Raw genomic sequence first — 24,381 nt, 5'->3', positions numbered from 1 at the left:
TGAAGTTAGTTACAAAGCTGACAGGATTTCACCCTGCACATCTGATTTTGTAGTTTCTTCTTCTGCTTCTTATGATATGTACATCACACCAACTCAAGACTCCTTCCTGATGACTGACTCAGTGTCAGTCTTTCTTACAGATATCTAAGTTGTACTTCTCTTTCAGTATACAGCACCTGTGAAATGGCTCACATCCTTGCACTCCCAGTCAACATTTCAATAATTTTCATACAGAAAAAAGACAGAAAGATATAAGCAATAAAAACAATTATCAAGGAGTATGAAAGTGTATATTAGAGCAGGCCACCTTCTTTAATTGACACCACCTCCTTGCTTGTCAGTATGAAAATTGCACCAATTTTGACTCCTTCCATTCTCACGCACACAATGTAGTAAGTGGGAGTAGGTTTGTCTAAGGGAGTCTAAGTGAAGACATGAATCACATCTCATACTTTTAAAGTTCTGGGCCAGTATAAGGAGGATTTGAAAAAAAAAAAATTCTGAGAAAACCTATGCTGAGTATTTTAACAAAACTTTAGTGCAGGATATTTAGTCATACATTTCTTTCTTTTTAAGAAGCTGAAGGTTTAAAACCTGTGTGTCTTTGAAAATCTCAGTCAGTATCTAGTAAGGATTCATAATTTTTGAAAAGTGAAAAATGTTATATTTATTTTTTTATTTTTGCCTTCTTCATTTAAAAAGTGCATATGTGTAAAAATTATGTACTTCTGACACAAAGCAGAATACACATCAATTTTAGGCAGAGAATCCTACGTATTCATTACAAGCCCACGTACATTTTCAAATTCACCACTTCAAACATACTTCAGCATCACAATTATTTAAAAGTTTGAAAATATTCAAAATTCAGATGAGAAAAAGTAAAATTAAATTACTAGATTTGAAATCTTCAAAACCAATGACCAGTCCATACTAGATTCTACATACGCCTAATCCATCCGTAAGTACAAATTTTGACTTCCTTGCTTTGGATGTGCTTGAATTGCACAAATTTCAGTTTTTCTTGGGAACCCTCTTGGGAAAAAAAAAGTCCCATACTGGCAGAACTATGGATTAGGTGCACCTTTACCTGCACCTTTACCTACCTCAGAACACCTCTGTTTTTTTCCCAACATGATTTCCAAAAGGACCGCCTCCGGAAGACGGCATTTCCAGGAGTGACGTTATAGCTTCAGAGACGTTGTTTCGATGGCACTGCAATGTCATTCCCAGAAGTACTACCTTCTGGAGGCGGGTCCTGGTGGGAATGATATCACAGTATGACAAGTATTGTCAGGGTACCTGCAGATAGGCACAGAGACTGGGTAACAAAATGCCTGCACATCTGTAGTTATAATGAAACTGCATTCTTCTGCTAGCTACTCTTACCTTATTTCTTTGGTCTTCTTGAAGACAGGTTTCCCATCATTTTCTTCTCCAATATCGAAAAGGTCTGAATACAGCTCCTTATTTTTGTGATCAACCTGGAAGAGTGCACATCTATCTGCATTCACCAGGTTTTTTGCATATATCTATAGACAAAAGACAAAACTGTAGTTAACCATCACGAGTGAGATTGTTTTCAGTCATTTATCTGATAAAAACTTAAGTCCCTAGAAAATAAAAGTTTTAGGAAATTATCCAGTATGAAAATCTCATGGAAGGAGCGTTCACCTTCACAGTCATCTTTTAGGATACGATTCAAAAATGAAAGTGTGGTTTTATTTCAATTTTTTTTTTTTTGTAAATCAGAGTGGTGTTCTCCTTGAGAAATGCAAGAATATCTTTATATGCTTGAATGTTTGCTAAAAGAAAAAAGGCTTTCCTATTACACTGTTTTTCAAGTAAAAGGAATGCTTTTCAAAATGGTACCTCTCCTCCCCCAATGTTTAGATATAATGCACTTTTACTTGATTTTAAATAAACAGGATATAGCAAGACCTAAGAACATTTTGGCTTTTTGTCTTTATCTTCAATGCAAATATATTGTTACTGAATATCAGAAAGACAGACATAACAGCGAGGCTAGCGTTTGTTCCTATAAAAGCTAAATGTGCCTGTAATATAAGACAATGAACAAATAGAGGGGATTAGAAGTGTCACTATGGATTGCCCTATTCAGTGCTACAGGAAATGGCTGCGTCCTCATGATGCTAGGGACAGTTCTTGCACAAAAGTTGAGACATGAGCTGAGTTCTACATGAACTAATCAAAGTCCACAAGGTACCACACATAGTCCTGGAAGTATCACAGTATAGCAAGAGACTTGCATGGTCTCTCTCATACTTTGAACTAGCTAGTTTTATCTTAGCAAAACTAACTGCCAGTCAGCACCGACTGTCAGAACAAAATCCTGTCCTGGGAAGCTCTTCCAATGCAGCTCTTCCCTGAGATGTTTCCAAGACATATGATGGACTTTCTGAGAACAAGAGGGAAGAGTGAACCCAAGTCAAAGAGGGATCACTGTGCTAACTTAGGATGCCAGATAATTAGGTTCCAGAACCTGCTCTATCCAATTCAGATTTCTCCTATCTTCCTTATCTGCTCAGAATGCATAATAACCTCATGGTAGAGCATAATCTGAGGTGGATCTCGCTCAACTTTTAAAAATTCTGTATAATAGCTATCTAGTCATTTAGCCACAGAAAGAGGCTGACTACATCTTGGTGTGCAATGCATGCATGTGGGATGTCTAGGAATTCTCAAGACTTTCATATGAATGAATGAACTTCTCTCCTTCCTTATTTCTTGTCTTTCAAAAATAAAAACAAAACCCCTAAAATATTTCATTTCATATTAATCCAAACAGATGAATGTTAGACCTTGGCAGAAAACAAACAAACAAACAAAAAAACCCCATGAGAAGATAGATCATTAGTTCTGAGGCTCTAATCCTGCACCATATGAGCTGTGTAATGGAAGCTGCATAGAAACCATCTAGACAAACTCTACAAAACCTGGAGGGCCCTCCTGCACTGAAAGAATCTGTGGCTGGAAAGATTCTGTTGCTTTCCTTTCCATTTCCTCCATCAGAGAAGTAGAAAGTCAGGGAGACTACAAAGATAAGAGGTAACTTCTGTGAAAAATTTCCCACTTAGAGCATTAAGTTTAAAGATCTTGACCACTCACACCATTTATTCCTTTGCTCAAAACAGAGTGAATAGAAACTGTGCCAAAAAGGACAATGGGTCCAGTAAAAGCTACTCTACACCTACTCAGAAACTGCATCTCATTTCTTTATAAAATCAACAGCACAGTGTTGATTTTATACAATTGAACTTTTGTGCCCTAATGCATATGACTCAAGAATTTACCTTGGTCATGACTCACGCTTTTCAAAAATAACTGCTTAAACACTACTAATTGAGAGAAACAGTTAACGGAATGAGAAAATCTTACTTCTCTGAAGTCCTAGCTCAAACCCAGGCCAGTGGATGAAGTGGAATACCAGTACAAAAGGTATGCTTTGCATGGTCAATAGGGAGGCCAGGGACCACTTTTTGGGTGGGTTGCTTTTAACTACTCAAGCGTACAGGTAAGAAAATTTGCAAGGCAGCTTGAACTTCTGCTGCCCCTCCTTGCATCTATACTAAAAACACCTTATACCACTATCTATGCTGAAAGATTTTAATGAAAATACAAATGAGAAGAATGCTAAAATCTCTGTATTTTTTTCTTTGTTATTACAGGACAAACTTTAGATGCAATCACCAAAGGATGAAGTAGTGAGATGAAATAGTGTCACATTTTTCTCACTGTGAGACACAGAATAAGCCACATAATAACAAAATCACACTCCCAGAAAATGGCAATAAATGTGCAAACACAATTCAATTAATTGGCCCAAGAAACAGCCAACTGCTACAGCTTACAAAGGAAGTCGAGTATGAAACAACCATTCAGGTTAAAATGCAGAATCATGATGCAGCCAAGTGTTGGAAGAGAAGATGAAAGAGTAAGTGTATTTTACTGCCAATTGTGTTTTCCACCAGACCTCTATTCATAGGAAAGAACAGGGAAGAATATCAATATTTGTTCTCAAAGCCATATGTTATATTACACCAGTTCTTTTAAATGCTAAGCTATTTTTAAGCAGTTCATTTAAATTGGAAAAGTCAATCTTCAGAAATGTGTTCTATGTGCAGAATTCTTGACTGTGTACTAACTAGAGTAAGACAAACACTGCGGAATATTTTCCATTACTAATTCAAGTTTCTAAATAAAACCACTTTTATATTGTTTGCATTCTAAATTTGTTGGTTTTGAATAGCCTAGCTAAGAATATAACTTCAAAAATTAGGGCAAGTATCAGAGTACTGTTGGAGAGTTATTTTTTGAATATGCAAATTGAAGCAATAGTATCACAGACCTGATTAAGAGTTACATTCAGGAAAAATAACTGCAGTATGTAATGGATGTGCCTAAAGCTAAAAAGCATAATTTATATTTCAAACACTCAAAATGTGCTACAAACAACCAGTCCATTAGTATTTTTAAACACTATTCAGGAAATAATATTTTAAAAATTATAATCTATTTCTGAACTACTTTAATTCATTAATTAAACACAGTCTTAGTTATTTCAATAGCCTTGGCTATAATGGGCTTTATAAAATATTGACTAACTGTCACTCCATCTATGGGCGTAAACACTTTTGCAAAGCAAAAAAAAAGATGTCTTGCACATCTTATTCAGTGACTGAAACAAATACTCTAGGAGTCCTTCCTACAGACAATAGCTGCTTCAGGAGTGTTTTGCAGCATGTAGCAAATTGAATTTAGGGAAAAGGAATCAATACAACAAGCTGAAATGAAGAAAAACAGAAGCCTTTCTGTTACAATTTTCAAGCCTTCTCTAAAACACAATAGTAATGATTTAGCTCATGTCTTCTCTTACTTATGAAGGCTGCGAAACAAAGTTGTGGCAACAATGAAAAATCACGCTGACCTTTGCCACCCTCTTACATATCAAGATGTTAATATTGTTTGCATTATGTGTCCCTTATAAACAGCTCATATTTCAATGATGTCATGCCTTACTTCAAGGAAAAGAGAACGAAGGAGTTTCATAACTAAGACTAATAAACTTAGAAGTGAAAAAGACAACTTACCATTATGTGTTCAAGTAGAGAATCTATTGCAACTATATTATCAAAATACGTTCTGCAGAGAAAGAGAAGTCAGTAAATATTGGCATTTAGTCAAGCACTTCTCAAATGGCTGTTGTAGGCTCTTTTTTCACAACCGCTTAACAGTGGAGCCCAAATAGGTGAGGACAAAGCTCTGCACCTTGAAAATCTCTCACTGGCTTGTTACAGCAAAAGGGAATTGAGAAACGGTCCTAGCTCTGTTCCTTTAAGCCATTATTCTAAAATTACAAAATTGTAGAATATTCTCTATCATATGTACACTTTTCTTTGTAGAAAAGGAAAAAGAAGTCTACAAAACATTCCCTATCATGGATTGAATAGGCCCCTGCTGACCAAGACTAAGACTGTATCAAAATGCTTTGGCACCCTTTACACACTGAAAATTTTGAAAGGAGAAGCAAAAAGGAAAAGAAAAGCAATCCAAAAGATTTTAAAAAATAATTTCTTCCACTGCTGATACATATTCTACATGCTTTCAAAATATCTCATCAGGTTTACCCATAGAGGACTGTGTACTGAGAACTAACAAAAAACTATGTAGTGGAGCTAAATTCACATCATATTTATCCAACCCTTAACACTACTTAAAAGGTAACAATTTATAAAACTCTTAATGAGTCTTCTCCATCAACCCAGCTGTAGCATGTTGAACTTAAAGAAGATTGATCTTGTGACTCAAAAAAAAGGTATTAGTTTCACAGCAAAGTGGTAACTGTCCAAGGACAGTCAAGAACATTGAAAGATAAAGGTCAAACTTATTAGGAAAAGAAGTCTAAATCTTCCACATGTCTAGTCTTAATATCCCTCAGATTACAATGTTCCCAGCAGACAGAAAGACATTGTCCCATTGCCTTGAACATATATACAACTCTGTTCTGCTCGGCTCTAGTGGAAAGGAAACATATAATACATCAGTCTTACATTGTCAGGGACCTGAAGAGGTGGAGCACTGCCTACTATGCCCTTTCTGAAATGCTACACAACATGTCCCAGTGACATTGCATGTTAACAATTTCCTCACTGAACAGGAAAACCTTTTTCTATGTACGAAAAGGTACAGACCATTTCTAAGAGCACATTAATTATTTTCTTGCTAGTGCAAGTCTTTACCTGCATGAAGTTCATAAAGTTGTTATGAAATGATATCCCAATTTTCTGGCTCAAAACATAGGGTTTCTTATTTGTTAAAATGAAAACAATTCTAGCAATTGATAATGCTTTATTAGCATTACCTTCTAGTTTTTTTTTTCTAGAAATACGTATTAAATATTTGCAAAAGGTATTTTAATTTTTATCTTAAATTTTTAAAATAATTACAAAGTTCTTTAAAACAATCTCAGTATTATCTACCAAAAGTAAATTGCCACCCCATAAAATTGGGTAGATCCACAGTTCTTTGATACACTAGCTCAGTACAGATGTTAGTAATATAAAAGCACTCTGGAAAGGAACATAACAGTGCAAGACACTGCAGCAAGTAGGTAGCTCTGGCAAGGGAATGATGAGAGTGCCCTTTAGGAGACACACTCTGAACATAAGCTGAAATTTAGAAAAAAAGGTCATCTCTGAGAAAAAAAAAAAAAAGCTAGGAAAAACATCTGGATACTGCCAGCATGCCCTCCTTGCAAGAGGCAGACTCCTCCCTGGGGTGTATCACTCCCCATTCCAGCCAGGGCAACTCGGCTGCCTGCGTTCTTGAGCAATGGCATAGGAATCTTGGACATCATCTGATCTCATCAGTTTGAGAACTGTTCATTAAGATGCATAGAAGTGTTTGTAACTGTAAAAATCTGAGACACTTCATTTTTCCACAGTATCATCAGTCTTTTGTGATGCACTTAGAAATTCTTCAACCAACTAATTTGGTAAAACACTGTTAAGCACCTCAGACTGATACACCGAAAGTACAGCTTTGGTTTGTCTTGGTATCTAGACATTGGCTATCTCTACTGTTTACAGATGCTAATAGAGGCAATAAAGAAAAAGGGATGAAGGAAGAGAAGATCACCTAAGACGCTAAATTGACTTTGCAAGTCTAAGCCCAAGCTTTCATACTCTGTGTTGTTTTCACTTTCATCTTGCATTTATTGTGACAAGATATTAAACTAGAACATACTACATGCAGTTACAGTCTTTGAAGATGCAAATAGAGCCTCCAGAAAATGCAGAACAACAACTGTGCGGCAGCTCTGATTCCTCAAGGATATATCCCTAAAGGACATACACTTGTGGATGTAAGTGCACATATACACGCATGTCAAAAAAAAAAAAAAAAAAAAAAAAAAGAGGATGGGGAAGTTGAAGCAAGCTTACTTTTCATAAAGTCCTTTCAAACCTTCTAAAATTGGCCATGAAAAGAGAAGGCAAGCCTTTTGTCACTTCTCAAAAGAGGGTCACATTTAACTCTAACAGAAGAGAGGAGGGGAAAAAAAGAAAAAAATCCATGCAGAAGACCACAAGAGTAAACAAATTCTGTAAGGTGTAATTGGATGTGCAGCATCACCACCACAAAAAAAAAAAAAAGTTTAAACAGGTATACACACAGGTATACACCACTTGTTCTTGTCCCCGTGCTGAAGTCTGCCCATCCTCCAAGGTATGGCTTCACACAAGTTTGTGAGCTACAGTGTTAAACAGCTGAATTGAAAGAGCCAAGTTAAAAAAGCTCATCAAAATAAACTGATGAGGTTATACTGCAAAGCACACTTACTTTGATACATCAAGCAAGAAGTCATTCAGTTCAGTCTGCTTGGCAAGGCCCCGGCACACCTGGAAGCACAGATCGCATCATTTGCCAGTCAGAGGGAAACTGAAGTCATGCAGTCTACCTGCTTAACGTGTATGGAAAAATACTACTACCAGTACATACATATGTTACAGAATGGCATAAAACTAAAAGCTGTATTTGTGTGCTGGGCTTCAATCTTAGCTAACTGATGAGTTAAAACTGTCAAATGGCAGTAACATCTTTCTTAAAGCTCTCTGAAAGGCGTTGGTTGTTACACTTGTTCACGCTGCCTCGAAGGCTGCCACTGAATGCGGTTATGGAATCAACTTAACTACATCCCATCATCCAGACCCTCAGCTCTTCTCAGATGTTGAATATTTTAGTTTGCTTTCCTCCTCACCATATTCTTTTACCACTTCTTTGCAGTTTGCAAAGTAGCATGTAGGCACAACTGGAGACTGACATCAGGCAAGCTTTAAGTAAGCTAAGTAGCAAATGACATACACTCATCTTTGGGAGAAATCAGCGTGAACATGAACATGAAAAATAGTATGCATATTATATTTTAGAAGCAAAGTGTTAGGTGAAGCAAAGCTTTGAACTGTATTTTTACCTCACTTAATTGCATACTGTCTCTAAAGCTTGCTCTATATTTCTAGAGCAAGCACTGAGGTCAAGAAAAGAAAACAAGCCTCTACTGTTTGTACCTTTTACACAATAAAATATCACACAGAACTAATTCTACCTAAATGTACCAAGGTGAATGACCATCCTAAACAAAGTCAATGACTTCCAGCACCACAGAGGCAAACATTAGAGTCTAGAAAAGAAAAGCAAGAATCTTTGTGTGAGTCTTCTGCTGAATATATGAAAGACATCTTGAAAATAAGAATGTCACAAACTTCCTCCTATAAACTGACAGGAGAATCTATTTTAGCATCTCCTGTGAGTTGATAAAATATGTTTAGTTTTAGTGTTACTATCTTCTATTAGCTGAAGTACCAAAACCTATTAGCAAAGCTGCTAGGGTTTGCTAGAGCTTCTTGCACTGTGTAGAGTTTCATTAGGCACCCGACCAGGGACAGCATGAAGCATCCTTAGTGGGAGTAGTTGCAGGACTACGAGGCTGCCAGCAAGGATGGCTTAAAGTAGGCTTAGCAAGCAACCCCTAATAAACTCAAAGTGAATACTCAAAGTGAAATAGGAGGAAAGCAACCAGTTGGCCTAGCAAAAAAAAAATTGCAAAGTTGTTATAATTCTGCTTTAACAACTATTTTCTACTTTGTTAAAGTTTCTTTTTCCTTTAGTAAAAATACCGTTTAAGGTATTTGATCCATGATTGCAAGCAAGGAAAACTAGCTCAATGAACACCAAAAATGTTAGCATATTTTTCCCAGGTTCAGGAAAGGGGCTTGAATAAATGTTTTAGTGGTGACCTCCACTTAAATTTGATCATAAATCATGCCTCTACTAACCAACTGCTGGCAGAAGGGTTACACAATGACAAAATGAAAAACCACCCACACTTACTTGTACTTGATGTATTGCTACTGAAGCCCATGCAAGATTTGCTGTTGCAACCTGAAACAAAAGAGAAGAAACTAACTGAAGAAAACTTGAAAACTGCACATCAGTTAGGTGCTCGTTTTCTCTAGCTAGCTGCTAAGTAAATTGACTGAGCTCTTTCAGCCAGGCAGGCAGTAACAATTTGTGGGAAGATAGTTACTTTGTGAAAGTCACAGCATACTTGCAAGTGTTTCAATTTTAGTAAGGTACATTCCGTCACAAGAGAACAATTCTCACATTCTGTATCAAAAAAAAAAAATGCTTACCAATGCTCTTCAGAAGCGGTACAGCTCAGAAATACATCAAAATAAACACTCCATAAGCCAAGGGCTTTAAAAATTGCATTATGTGCATTGTTGAAAGGCAGCTACCATAGAAATAAAATATTCCGTAACGCCTTTCTGGGGCTGTATCTCCTCAGCCACAGCTATTCCAGCTGCAAACAGACGCTGTTTCTTTCACTACCATTCTGGTGGCAGAAGAGCCAGACCTGATCCCTCCGTGTTTAAGTATGACAGTTTCCAGGCAACATTTCAAATAAACGTCATGTGAACTCCAGTTAAATAAGATGGGCTACCATGCATAATCTCCTGTCCTTGAAACACAGGAGCTTTACAGGAACACAGATGACAGGAGTACAAGAGGTCTCCTGCTGCATACCTAAGGTTTTGTTTTTGTTTTTGTTTTTTTTTTTAAACAGAACACATTGTACGCATTTTATAAAAACTCCTAATAGTATCCAAAGGCTTTCTGAAACCTAGAAATGAAAAGAATGCATTAGAACACTCAGAAAGTGACCTTAACATATTTTAAATTTACTAATAAAATACTTTTATTTAGCAGCTAGTCTTTTCCAAGTAGAACACTCATGAGCTTAATTTACAGAAGGTATTTCATATAACATAAAAGATTCATATTTGCACAGAACAATGTATGTCTGAGACCCATCTTAACTGCAGATTGATTAATGTAATAGAATAATTTTAAAAAATAAATGCATTGTGTGTAAGCAGCAGAATTAACGAGGCCTGGCTTTCTATGAATGCCCGTTCTTTGTTGTGGGAGCAGGGACATTGGCACAGCCATACTAATGCAGTCCCCTACCATGACTTCTACTTACTGGTGAAAAAATACCAGGTGCAACACTGAGGCTAAAGCAACATTGACTGCCCAACAAAAAATACGTGCAAGAGCATCGCATGTATGCTAGGCTACTTAGGTTACTGCTAAACAATATACAATTGACAAATATTGCTGGTTTTTCCTTCCTTAGGAGGGCTAGTTTTAGTATCTCTTGTCTGCACATTTCCTGTTCTTTTAACAAGAATAATTCCTGTTCAGTACAGCTAAACTGCTCCACGGTGCATCTTGTACCACTACTGAGACAACAGATCTGGCTAGAACTCACCCCATTATGTCTTAACCTCTGTGTTCAGTTTCCCTTCCCTAGGGAAGGGTACAGAGAGAAATTGATGGTACATTGATCTTAACATGAGAGCCATCTTAATGTGCAGATGGGACACAACAAGGGTTCTCACCCAGACACGAGAGATAAGATGTTCTTCTAACACCTTTAATACAGTGACAGCCTTTGAGATACCTGCTCCATTTTCAAATTTGTTTGGACTTGGCTAGCAGCTCATAACTTTGGATTGACAAATGGACATTTATGGGCAACATAACTACACTTGTCTTATATAAATACAGTAAACCGTGCAGTGCAGAGAACAGTCATGGAAATGGGAAGATGGTTATGAATGGGAATATCTGGATGAGGAAGCATCAGAAGGAAAAAAAAAAAAAAAAACCAACAAAACAAAACAACAGAAGAGATCTTTATGAATGGCACCCAGATTAGCAGGTCATCCAAGTACCAGCACATGTACACACAATTTCTAAGGACCTCTAGATCAGGAGACAAAGGACAGTAAATCTTGACAACTCACTCAACAATGGGACAGGCTAGAGACAAAAGATGTCAGCTCCTAAAGGCTAAAGAAAAGGTTGACCCAAAACCAGCAGATGTTTGCCAACCTAGGAAGAAACCAGGAGACATAAGGACTCAACAGCTGGCATCCTTTGTCCTCCATGTCATTGCAAGGCATCCTGGAGAGACTGCTTGGATACATGCATCTCTGTGCACGACTCTTGGAAAAATCACCTAGACACACACATCTTAGTGCCTGAGAGTGTGTGGATGTAAGAATGTGAATGCAAGTACACCAAATCTCTTTTGCTTGATTTTTTGTTTTTTAAATAAAATCACTTTCCCCTCCTGTGAGACCTAGCATTTAGACTTACAATACTGTTGCTACAATGTTGCAACATTATGTTTTACAATAGGGCTCATTCACTTGAGAAGCCACATCAAAAAAGTAAACAAATAAATAAATCTTTCCATACTGTAAGATAAAGCTTTACTAGGAAGTTCAAATTGAAACTCAGAATAACTCAGCAGTGTCCTTTTTATATAAAGTGATTTCAGTTTTTGACATGATTTACACTTACACTTCATTCACCTGCTCTGTGTTAACTTCTTTAACAACTCTGTACTGAGTTTATAATCAATAAAGAAATCTTGAACTGGTTTTCCACAAAAGAACACAAGGTAAAATTCTTGATGTGTTCCTGTACTTGTACATGTAAATTTTACCTCCTGTGACTGAAAATACAAATCACTACCTATTTTTTTGAATAAGTAACATTTGATGAGAACAAAAACCAAGTACAAAAAAGGTAAAAAACACATGTGAAGAGTGAAAGAAGAAAGTCTGAAGAGGCTGAAGTGCTGAGCATTGTGGGGAAAGGCTGCACATGAACTCACCTCTTGGTGATTAGGGTGGAAGGCTTCCTTGCCCCAGTGACGGTAAAGCTCCAGGATACCAATTAGGTCACCAATTGCAGTGACAATTGGCAAACACAGAACAGATTGGATACGAGTCCCTGATTCCAGTCCAGTACCTTTGGGAAATCGCTCATCCTAGAAAATGTAAACATAATCTGATAAAATGTAAATATCATAACATTAGCAGGAAAGATAGACTGATGTTTTCCTCCCCCTCCTGGCTGATCAAATCTGCAGGGAAATGATAAAATTCTGTAAAACTCATATCTCTCAGTATAATTTACACACAGTATTAAGACATCTATTTAAAAAATGCAATAAAAAAGTCTCAGCATTAATTTACATATACAGATAACCTTATTGATGTAAAGTCAGAATCAGTTGTGATATTAGACTCAGCTTTGGGTGTGTTTTTACAATACATTTTCTCTAATCTTGCAGGCAGCAAAGCCAGGACTTCATTGCTAATGTCAGTCCAGATTAAGTAAAAACCTAAACAAGCAACACTACTCTACCACCCACTTTCCCCTCATAAAAACCCCCAAAGCATTTGTAATTATCAAGTGGACTGCTCAGATTTCAGTGTTACCAAGCACACAGCACTGCTTGCAAAAGAACAAAAATTGAAACCTGAGGCTAAGGCTTTAGGTTATACAGAGCTATAATCCTCAACCAACTCCTGTGGAGGAAAATGTGTTCCCAAAAAATTATGCATGAGAATAAGAATCTCTCTTCTTCCCTTGCTTATGCATCCTGAATAAATGGGTGCAAAAGTTACAGGAACAAATGTTACAGTAATCCTACCAGTTGCTGTAAAAGGCCCAAATTCATAGAATCATAGAATGGTTAGAGTTGGAAGGGACCTTCAAAGGTCATCTAGTCCAACCCCCCTGCAAGGAGCAGGGACATCCCCAACTAGATCAGGTTCCTCAGAGCCTCATCCAACCTGGCCTTGAACGTTTCCAGGGATGGGGCCTCCACCACCTTTCTGGGCAACCTGTTCCAGTGTTCTATAACTCGCATTGTGAAAAATTTTTTCCTAATTTCCAATCTAAATCTACTTCCCTCTATTTTAAAACCATTACCCCTCGTCCTATCGCAACAGGCCCTACTGAACAGCCTCTCCCCATCTTTCTTGTAGGTCCCCTTGAGGTACTGGAAGACTGCTATCAGGTCTCCCCAGAGCCTCCTCTTCTCCAGGCTGAACAGCCCCAACTCCCTCAGCCTGTCCTCATAGGAAAGGTGCTCCAGCCCTTTTATCATCTTCGTGGCCCTCCTCTGGACCTTCTCCAACTGACCCATGTCCTTCTTGTGTTGGGGGCTCCAGAACTGGACACAGTACTCCAGGTGGGGTCTCACCAGGGCAGAGTAGAGGGGGAGAATCACCTCCCTTGACCTGCTGGCCACGCTTCTCTTGACGCAGCCCAGGATGCGGTTGGCCTTCTGGGCCGCAAGGGCGCATTGCCTGCTCATGTTGAGCTTCTCATCCACCAGCACTCCCAAGTCCTTCTCCTCAGGGCTGCCCTCAATCCATTCCCCACCCAGCCTGTATTTGTGCCTGGGATTGCCATGACCCAGGTGCAGGACCTTGCACTTGGCCTGGTTGAACTTCATGAGGTTGGCACGGGCCCACCTCTCCAGCCTGTCAAGGTCCCTCTGGATGGCATCCCTCCCTTCCAGCGTGTCGATGGCACCACACAACTTGGTGTCACCGGCGAACTTGCTGAGGGTGCACTCTATCCCACTGTCCATGTCGCCGACAAAGATGTTGAACAGGGCCGGGCCCAGCTTTTAATCTACATAGGGAATGTCCAAGGCTTTACATCGTCAGTTCCCCATGAAGAAAAACTCACAAAGACCTGAGAAACCACCTGGATGCTACAGTTAGGCAGTAGCTAGCCGATGTGAAGCGTGCAAGACCCACTTAGTTGCACATCAGTCCTTCAGTACTTGATTCGTACCAGATGTTCCCTGCACGCTGTGCTTAGGCAAGACAGACACTTCTTCAAAGCTGATCAAAATCTCTGCTTTCTCAAAGAAAACAGCAAGTAATCTCTACCTTAATTACTAAGATGACAATCAAACTGAACAGCTAGGAACAAATAACAGACAAAAGAGAGTGGGAAGCACTTTGCAACATGAGCCTCCTGCTTTCACTTTTTAATTCTATCCTCACAAAAAAAGGGCTGGCAAGTCTATCTGCAAGAGCTTCCCCTTCACTTTTGAGATGCTACTAAAACCACATGAAGGCAAACAATGTCCCTGAAATGAATCTCCCTGTTCAATCAATAATCCATTGATACTGTAAAACCAACAAGTAAGTCCCAAACTACTCTCCACTACCCCTCCCATTGTACTTTGAATGTATATGAGGGCTGTGTGTTTTGATTTTACAAGGATATCATTATATTAGTTGGAAATTACCACTAACAATTCAAGCCCTGTGTGTGACTGAAAAACCCTAACAACATAAAATCTTTACATACCAGGGTATATAGAAAGCACTGACTGTTACTACAGCGAAAGCAGCTTCTGCCTTTTGTTTTTGTGGTTCTGTTTAAGTGTACTCACATTAGGCATTTGGTATTTTGTTTATAGCCCAGGTTTGCTCAAAGGTCATACTTATTTTAAAGAAATATTTTTTTAAAATAGAGATAGCAATGTCCAGTTTTTGCCACATTATCAAAAGCCTTATTCTGGACAGAACTCAAAAAGGCAGAATAGAAGAGAGAAGAATTTAAACTTCCTTGGTGTTCTCCTAACCAGTTGATGATACAGTGTTCTCATAAAGTACAGTTTAAATAATAGTTTCATACAATTCCATTGATGCAACTAGAGGATGAAGTTGTTAAAAAACTTTAAAAGGACAGACTTACAGAGAGCCAAGAATTATTAGAATATCACCTTAGGATTTTCTGAATCCTCTTATGGACAAAGGCCTGGTTTTTGAGATCAGTGTGTAACACATTAGTGTTAGTGTGTCTTTCATGGGAGGTCTGCTGATACTGTAAGTATTTTAGCTTTACATTAGTAAAGCAGAGATCAAAATCCAGAATTCTGATTGACATTCTTGTCAGTGTGAGACCTGCATCATTATCAAATGAAACTTTGACTGAGTATATGGAACTCTTCTTGTTTCAGATTGACACACTAAGTATTTCAAGAACAGGAGGACAGGAATTGTGACTGATAGTTTTTTTTTTCCCTCTATGGCACCATTACTTCCCTTATCTGACAACCAAAAAAAAAATATAAAAAAAACCCCACAAAAAAAGAGGGATATTATGAAATTATTCCATCAAGCTAATCCAAACTCCAATTTATTTTCTCAGTAGCAAGACAGATGTAAATTCTATCATTATACATTCAGCTCAATAAACATTTCAGCATCAAAATATTCATTCTAAGAACATGCTGTAATCATCTCATTAAAAAGAGAAAGCTTTTTACCCCCAGAATATCTTCTACTAACAACGTTTTTCTGGATCTGGCTACATAAGCAGATACTGTAGTGCCATGTGCAATGGGCCCTGCAGGAATGAGCCGCGGTTGTCCTTCTTTAGCTCCTGGTGGTGTAAATACACACAGACTCTAGTTAGAAGGAAAAAAAAAAGAAAAAGAAAAGAATGCAATTAGAAAGCATGGTTACTTTTACAGAGTTACAGTGCTACCCATGTAGTGTAAAGGACTGAATAAAGTAGATAATGTAGAGAAGCTTTTGACAATGAAATGTAGTTGGATAAAGTTTGCTTAACTGTTTTGAAATCTTAGGAAATCCCACTCTAAAGTTACCATTCAGACAGTGGATAACCCCTCTGCTGAAGTCAATCATCACTTGTATCAGGGTTGGATTGTGTTTACCTTGAACACACAGTACACACATAGACTCACAGAGGAAAATATTACCCTGTAAGAGAAAGATCTCTACTCAAAAAGTAGAGATAATCTTTAAATTTGTTGTTTATCTCATCCCAAGGAAAGTTAATTTCACAATTATCCTAACATTATATTTCCTGAAATCCAAGTGACTGCATTGCTCCCCTTTACTAGAAGAAACACCTGTCTTACTAGCTGCCTACCTAAACTGTCCCATTTGTTGAAAAGTCAGGTATGACAACATTTACATCATGAAACTTATCCAGAAACATCTGATAATATTCCTATAACAAAAATATTAAACAAGTTAACACCACTAGAATGAATGGGATAGTAAATACTATTTAAAAAAAGAAAAGGAAACACACATATAAAGTTTGAACCTGCAAACCCTTCTGTATGCCAAACACTCTTCAAATCCAAAAATTCATTAATTTTTGCATGAAAAGATAAACTTTATGGAACAGTAGAGTGCTGGAAAACAATGTCCCCATAACAGTCTCTTTACAATTTTCCTTTGTTTTTCCCCTCAGACAACATGCAAAGGAGCAATCTGTTAGTTACAACCGATTTTAAAATCACAAAACCACAAAAAACTCCCTGTCTGCAATGCAATCAGCAGGAATAGTTCATTTTACAAGCAAAAAGTTTCATCTTCTGTTTCATTTTTCTATCTTTGTCTCCTTACAACCATCAATTTTTGTGTCTCCTAAGGCTACAGAGTCCCAGGGACTCTCAAAATCTTAAAGCATTTATCACTGCCACACTCTATTCAGCATAGCAGAGCCATTACCCTTGAAACACAAAGGGAACTTAGGCACAAGAAGAATAAATGATAAGGCAAAGGTTACCCAAAGTGTTAGAACAGCAAGGATCAAATATGTATTTCCAAGACTTTAGCTTAATCTCCTAATCTCTTGAGCCATCTCCCCTTATACATTTTTAATATTAGCACAACTAAAGCACCACCTCAGACATCCACCTTCTGTTAGCAAATTCTGTTTTCTTATTTACTATAATCAATTATCCAAATTATTTCACCAATACATTTGTAAGACCAGGAGTATATACAGAGAGCTCCTGTAGTAAGTAAATCTACTGCTAAACAGTTATATGATTTTTAAATTATGAACTTAAAGCCTATGAACTAAGATGAAACATTTTAAGCAAAGATCCTTGCTAGGAAAATAGATATTTTTATTTATATAGTTAGTTCCATTTAGTTTATGTATTTAATACCACAGACAGATGATAGTGCCATCACACAATGTATTACTAACATTCCCGCTAAGAATGGCCTCGGGTTGTGCCACTCCTTTGTACTGATTAATTTTACTATCAGACTTTGCTTTAATTAGGGCTGCTACGAGGGTCAATCACCCAAGATTCTACAGCATCAACGGTTATAGTAATTAATATTAATGACACCTAATCTGTCTCCCACATTTATCATTCACAAGGGTTTCTGTAGCAGTAGACAAAAGCAGGTGCACAGATACTCCAGATTGCAGTAGTTCAGAATGCAGCGTAGCCTTGAAAGACTGAACAAAGACATTTTAGTTCAAGTAAGATTTCAGCTTAGGCTTAGCAGTAAGCAGGGAGCTTCGCACTGAAATTGTTATTATTTAAATATTAGGCCATTATATGCACACTTAATTCCCTGCAGAAAAAAACAAAACAAAACAAAACAATTTAAAAAAAAAAAAGATGGTCCTGATTCATTAAAGAAATTAAGTGAAATCTAGCATTATGAAATCAATGACGTTTCTCTTACTTCGCTCTCCTAGACCTGTGAGGTCAGTATCACTATAGCACCTGAGCACCTTATGATCTCTAACTATGCATTATTACAACTCCTGTGTAAGCTGGGTGGTTTTGATTATTGTAGCTGAGGCTCCCATTACCACTTGAGTATGAACTTCACAGCTCACCACACAGCCTACAGAATGCCTTGCACTATGGCTTAGAACTAGAGTGAGCCACCAAATGGATGACAAGACAAAGAAGGCGTGAAAGAAAGGAGACAGACTTCAGAGATTGATAGTTACCGATTTGGACCTTGTGAGACCAGGCAAATTACTAAATAGGGGCTGTTTTCTAGCACAAAATATTCAAGGTACAATCCACATGTGAAAATTCAGTGACTGTCAGCTGTAGGAAAATGAAGAGATGATACGAGATGCAGCCTCTTACAATTATCATTTCTTTATTCTGCAAACAGGCAAGGCACAGTATAAAATATACTAAACATTTCCAAAAAGAACACAGTGAAATGTTCAGAAACTAAGGAGATGCACTCTAATGCACCACATGCAGGTACTCCTGCAGAGAAGAAGGTATCTTAGCTGTAATGGATTGACAGCATTTTGGAAGGAGAAAGTTGGACTTCAAGCTGAGGGGAAAACAAATGGTCAAAGAAAAGTACAGAATTCAGAGCCAAAACAAGAGTGAAGCCTGTCCAAGAAGAATTAGTAGTCCAACGGTTAGGGCATTTAGTGAGTTCGAAAGAAAAACACTCAAGATCCTGACAAAACCAGTAACTGAGTATTTGTCTTGTTCTTAAGCAGAAAATCAAGCAGCCTCAAAAAGTTCAGCAAGACAAGCAAGAGAGTTTTCCATCCAGTTATTCATTTGCTAATATTGTAATATAGATGAGAACTAACTACCTTAAAAGAAAAAATAGAGTTACCATACAGTATTTCAGCTCTGACAAGTCATTTCAGCATATTTATTTCATACAGTTGGAAGGAAAGATACTTCATCCACAGAGTAGATCCACCGAACATGCACAGTGTCTACTCCATTTTGATGTCTTGCATAATGGTCCAAGTGCATTAAATCTTGAAATTTTCTGTTTATTCTAATCTAAAACCTCAACCTTATTCTTCAAACCCACTTACACTCATAGCTTCTTTAAAGAGTGGCCTTTAGCAACGAAAGACACTGGACAAGGCATAATGTTTATTTTCCATATGAACTACAAGAACATGCTACCAAAAAAAAAGCAACACACATATACAAAACCCAAACAAAAACTATTAAATCAGTACATTCAATCTGCCAGAACAAGCCTGCTCAATTTACCAGAACAAAAAGCTCCATTTATTCTTACTTTCTTATAATCTAACAAAATAAAGATACGTATAGTTCTTAAATGAAAGCTTAGTTTCACAGTTACTTGCCTTCATAAGCTTCAGTTTCATGTTTTTACACACACTTACGTAGAATGAAAAAGAACACTTCACATAACAGATCCAAGAAAAGCACCTCACAATCTGAAAAAAACCCTACATTATTCTAATAAAACTGAAGAAACCACAGCTGATGAGTTATTTTATTGACAGCCTGAGAGAGTTGGGGCTGTTCAGTCTGGAGAAGAGGAGGCTCCAGGGAGACCTTATAGCAGCCTTCCACTACCTAAAGGGGGCTCATAAGAAAGATGGAGAGAAACTCCTTAGTAGGGCTTGTTGCGATAGCACAAGGTAAAACGGAGGTAGATTCAGACCATTTTTTACAATGAGAGTGGTGAAATGCTGAAATAAGTTGCCCAGACAGGCAGCAGATGCCCCATCCCTGGAAACTTTCAAGGCCAGGTTGGATGGGGCTCTGAGCAACCTGATCTCGTTGGAGATGTCCCTGCTTCTTGCAGGGTGGTTGGACTAGGTGACCTTTATAGGTCCCTTTGAACCCAAACTATTCTATGATTCTATTTAAATCAGCATTCTGATATAAAATATTTTAAAAAAAATCAAAGCAGCTAGTAAAAGGTTTCGGATATTAAAGGGCACAGAAATAGTGAAATACATATCTTCACAAATGTTTGACCTGCTATACTATATGCTTGTAGAAAAAGATTTACTATTAAAAAAGTACTTTTATGGTTGGAACAGTAACACTACAACATATTCAAGAATGAAAAGGTGATTCATATTGCAGAGCATTGCAAAATGTAAGAGATGAAGCACAATGTTTAAAGACTGAATTATATAGTCTAAGTAGTGGAATCACTCAAATTAAATTAACAGGACATTGGAGACAAAAGTTGATCTCTCCAAAGATTAACACTTTTATTCACATCATTCTTCTTACTTTTTCTTAAGACATATTAGGTTCTTTGTGCCAAGAGAGCAACGTGTGATCCTCAGCAAAGTAACTGTGTTATTTAACTTCTGTGTATAAAATGTGCTTTTCCACACTGATGTCCTGAGTCATGCCCATAAATAAATATTAATCTTTCTCTTCTCAGAAACAGCTTCTCAAAACAAAATACAAGGAAAAAAAAAAGACAAAACCAAACAGCAACTTTAGCCAGAAAACAAAGAACTCACTTCTTCCACATATATGTATTTTTCTGCAGAAAAGGCCTTCACTGGATCTTCAATGGCCAAAAACCTGTGTTGACACCATGAAGTGTGATTGTGCAAGGACAGATTTCCATCTAGATCTCAAACAACCACCCTTGATCTCCAAGGCCATGGAACAATTGATAATCTTATCCTGACCATGTAGCACTACTAAAAATAAAGGCAAATTTTCTCATAACCATATATAAATAAGATGTAACTGGTCCATAAGCTTCTACCATTCCACATTGACTTTTTATATACATCTAAAAGTTTCATGACTATTGATACATACAGATGATCAATTTAAATTTGAATGAGTTTAAACATTTATTGTCAATTAAGCTTGTGGATATTTCTCAAGTTTTGTTGGTGTTTTGTTAACAAAGCTTTTGAATCCTAGAAGCCATCAATGGCAAGGTTAGCCAAACCAAACGCAGCAGGAACAGAAAAGCTGTGCTGTACTCTACTCCAGCATGTTACTGAAATAATCCCTGAGGCACCCCAGAGACATAGCTTCAAGGGAATCTCTTTAATTACCATTGTCCAAAAACACCAGGTTTTTGACATCACCTATCCAGCTCACATTTCCCGTTTTTCCTTTTGCTTAAGAAAATACTTATGAAATAAAATGTACCATAGTAATAATAAAATTTGGGGCTCACCCACTCTCTTCTAACCATGAATCACTCCAGCATTCTTTTAATTTGCAAATACACATTCAAATCATCCTTCACTAGCTCAAAGGGTAATTAGAAATGTTCCCATGCAGACATCAGATATATTGTATACAGCTTCACAAATAAATGAAGAAATGATAGATTGAGCTCTTTCAAATTACTTGCATTTCTTTAGTTAGTTTGAATATCTTACTTCCAAAACAGACTGTTTACATTGCTGGTAATGACACCGAACAGTGATTAATAATCAAAATAAGGAACCAGTGGATTTTCAACCGCAACTTAAAAAATACACAGTCAATAAAAAAGGAAATATGAGACTATAAAGTCCCATCATTTCCCAAATACTATACTGATAACTCACAATGCAGTGGAAGGAAAAGGCTGAGGAGACAGCAGGACCCCTGTGCACTGCTCACAGTATCTTCTGCTGCTATAACCACTTGCAGTGAGAATGTAAGTCGGTATCGGAAAGAGACAAACATCAACAGCTCTTTACTGACGTTGCAATCTAACTGTCTCTCTCCTGGTAGAAGTTAAGTAATAAAGACATCTAGTGTAGACAGAGCATTAGACATCTTTGCTGACAATGAGGGAGAAGGCAACCAAGATGGGAGAGTCACTCTGGGTTTGATAAACTACCAAAAGAGCAAACATTAGCTTAGAGAGTAAATCCTTTGGAAGCTTCCAGCTTCTGGCACCTGGCAGCCCTCAGGATCCTACAATTCTCTATTTTCACCTGTTTCGCCTGCTTCCAGACAAAGGCAGTGTCTTACCTACATCAAACTCAACAACCCTATTACCAATCTTTTTACAACAATTTCCATACAGTGATGGACTTCTTCCTTTAAACGTAGTTAGGCAGGAGAACACTGAAGTCTGACACCAGAAACCTCCTATGCCTTATTGGAACCTCAGAGCACACGTGGTGCTTCCTTTCATGCCTTCTGTGACAGGACAGATTGTTCCTGCTAGGCACAAAATCTTCAAAATTATTCCTTCCCTGCTAGTTTAATCTCTTAATTCACTTTGATAAAGTCTCCAGCCAAAAAAACTCCTATTAGTTTTGACAGATGTTACTGTGTGGCTTGGAATCCACTTATTGTGGGCCTTATCATGACCACAGAGAGTAAGAGGTGCTTAAAAAAATGAAACAGAAAAGTCCAAAACAAATGACAAGCATAACAAAGGTTCAACCACTGGTGAACGTAGACTAATGTAACAAAATTCATCCTTTTATATTTCATAGGCACTTCAGGTATAGGCAATATATTGTAATATCTAATGTCTTTTTAAAATGCTAATATACTAACAAGTCTTCCAGCCTACAGGAATGTAGAATGATGTACACTGTGATCTTCAAGGGATATCAAAATGACAGCAATCTCAATTCACAGCTAAACATAGCAAATTTGGCTTCAGATACATAACAAAATTAGTATATATTAGGTAAGCCATAATATCATGGCTTCTGGTGCTCTTTTCTTGGTGCCACGCACACAGTCTGTTGAAATTATAAAGTAACTTATCCTGAACCTCTTTTACTGTGGTTGAAAAAAACCCTCAGTACTCCTCATCTGTAACAGCTAAGAGCACACACATGAAGAATTACTGATGTTCATCTTGTCATGCAGTCGTAACTTGGCCTCATGGCTAGTTTTTCTAGTGAAAATCTAATGCTTGACAAAGGATGCAGATTAAAATCCCAGTAAAAGAACAGACGAAGAGTAGCTCAAGTCTCATAACACAACACCATCAGCAGACATTCCAACAGTAGTAAGAAAGTACCTACAGTTTTCAGGTGCTTTCAGTCTTTGGCTCTTCTAATGAAGAGGTCAACTACAGGTGTAATTAATGCCATTTTTCTAGAGGCTGTTGGTGTGTAGCCCATGGGAATCCGGCACAACACCAAATCCTAACCTACAAAGGCTAGAAACCATTCAATTAACTACATAAAGTTTGCCAGGGCTGGATTTGAACCGCAAACGTGTTTTGCTCACCATTTCACAAACGGCTCAGTTGTTTCTTCTTTTTTTCAATAATAGTCCTTGTAACTAAGCAAACACCGATCATAATCTGATTTTTTTTTTTCTAAAATTTCTTTGCAGAGAAGAGGTTTCATTATTACAATGAGGGTTAAAGTAGACACATGACAAGCATTCCATTAACAAACTGTTTTGGTGCTAAGAGTGACTGGATCCTCATTTAGTTTCCTCCACAGCAAATTTTGCTGATAAAACTGGCCCTAAAAATGCTTAATGGAAAATCATTTAATATTCAACTGTTATTAAATGAAAACCTTAACACTAAAGTATTGCTATATGACTAGATGCTTGGGGAAAAAAAAAAAACCACAGCATTAAAGAGAAATGGTAATTAAGCAAGGTGATATTAAGTGAGCTTAATGGTTTTTGGTGCTCACATCCTTTTCTCTTCAGTAATAGCCATAGTTTTTTACTCTTGGTAAAGGATGTAACAATCTACATGTAAGAGCACACAGTCTAATGATAAAATTATCTGCAGATAAGTATAAAGGCTGTGGCCTAAGGCCAAGTTTTTTTTGCAGGAATAAAACTCATCACAATAACCAATGATGACCAAGAAAACCAAACAAATAGAACTAATTAATAAAATATCCACAGGCAAAAACCTTGGATTTGTAAACTGGCTAAGTAGAAGTAGTAGTCCAACGCTACCATGCTAAAATCTTAAAGAGCTACAGGTAATTACGTCCTGGGTTTAAGCACAAGTGCAGCAATCCTACTACATGAAGCATGCGGGATAAAAGAAGGAAAACAACCACCAGCAATGACCTCCATTGTTTATAAAAACTTATTTCCTACTTGACAACTGACAATGTACTTGACACGAGATTTGCATTTTTTAACTACATAGTATGTACAAACGTTGGACATTTGTGAAATGAAGGTGATGCACCTATATGCCGTAAAACAACTAGTAGCTGGGGGAGGAGGTTAAATGTTTTCATCCTTCTAAAGGGTATCAATTTGTAGATGCACTTTATTCCTGAAAACTTTCCAGTCGATCCACGCAACTGAAAAACATCACAAGAGTTACACCGGTTCACTGACACAGAAAACTAAGTTGACATACCTCTCTGCCATCCCTTCCATTTTAAGGCATGGTCAGGTAAGCATTTTTCGGAAAGATGTTTGTCCAGACAGTCCTCAAA

General features: G+C 37.5%; 1 protein-coding gene across 1 annotated transcript in view; it reads right to left on the bottom strand.

The window, feature by feature from the left end:
- Window positions 1-24,381, bottom strand: part of PDE10A (phosphodiesterase 10A) — a 187,448-nt gene that overhangs the window by 32,993 nt on the left and 130,074 nt on the right. The window contains exons 6-11 of the mRNA XM_086743459.1: window positions 15,740-15,880; window positions 12,269-12,424; window positions 9,409-9,459; window positions 7,861-7,919; window positions 5,112-5,163; window positions 1,390-1,532 (exon numbers count right to left, since the gene is read on the bottom strand). Coding sequence (XP_086599585.1) covers window positions 1,390-1,532; window positions 5,112-5,163; window positions 7,861-7,919; window positions 9,409-9,459; window positions 12,269-12,424; window positions 15,740-15,880 — 602 coding nt within the window. The remainder of the gene's footprint in view (window positions 1-1,389; window positions 1,533-5,111; window positions 5,164-7,860; window positions 7,920-9,408; window positions 9,460-12,268; window positions 12,425-15,739; window positions 15,881-24,381) is intronic.

Source organism: Chlamydotis macqueenii, chromosome 3 (genome assembly GCF_036417535.1).
Source record: "Chlamydotis macqueenii isolate bChlMac1 chromosome 3, bChlMac1.mat, whole genome shotgun sequence".
Classification (NCBI taxonomy): domain Eukaryota; kingdom Metazoa; phylum Chordata; class Aves; order Otidiformes; family Otididae; genus Chlamydotis; species Chlamydotis macqueenii.
Note: the sequence above shows the minus strand (reverse complement) of the source record. Positions and strands in the feature narration are given on the sequence as shown.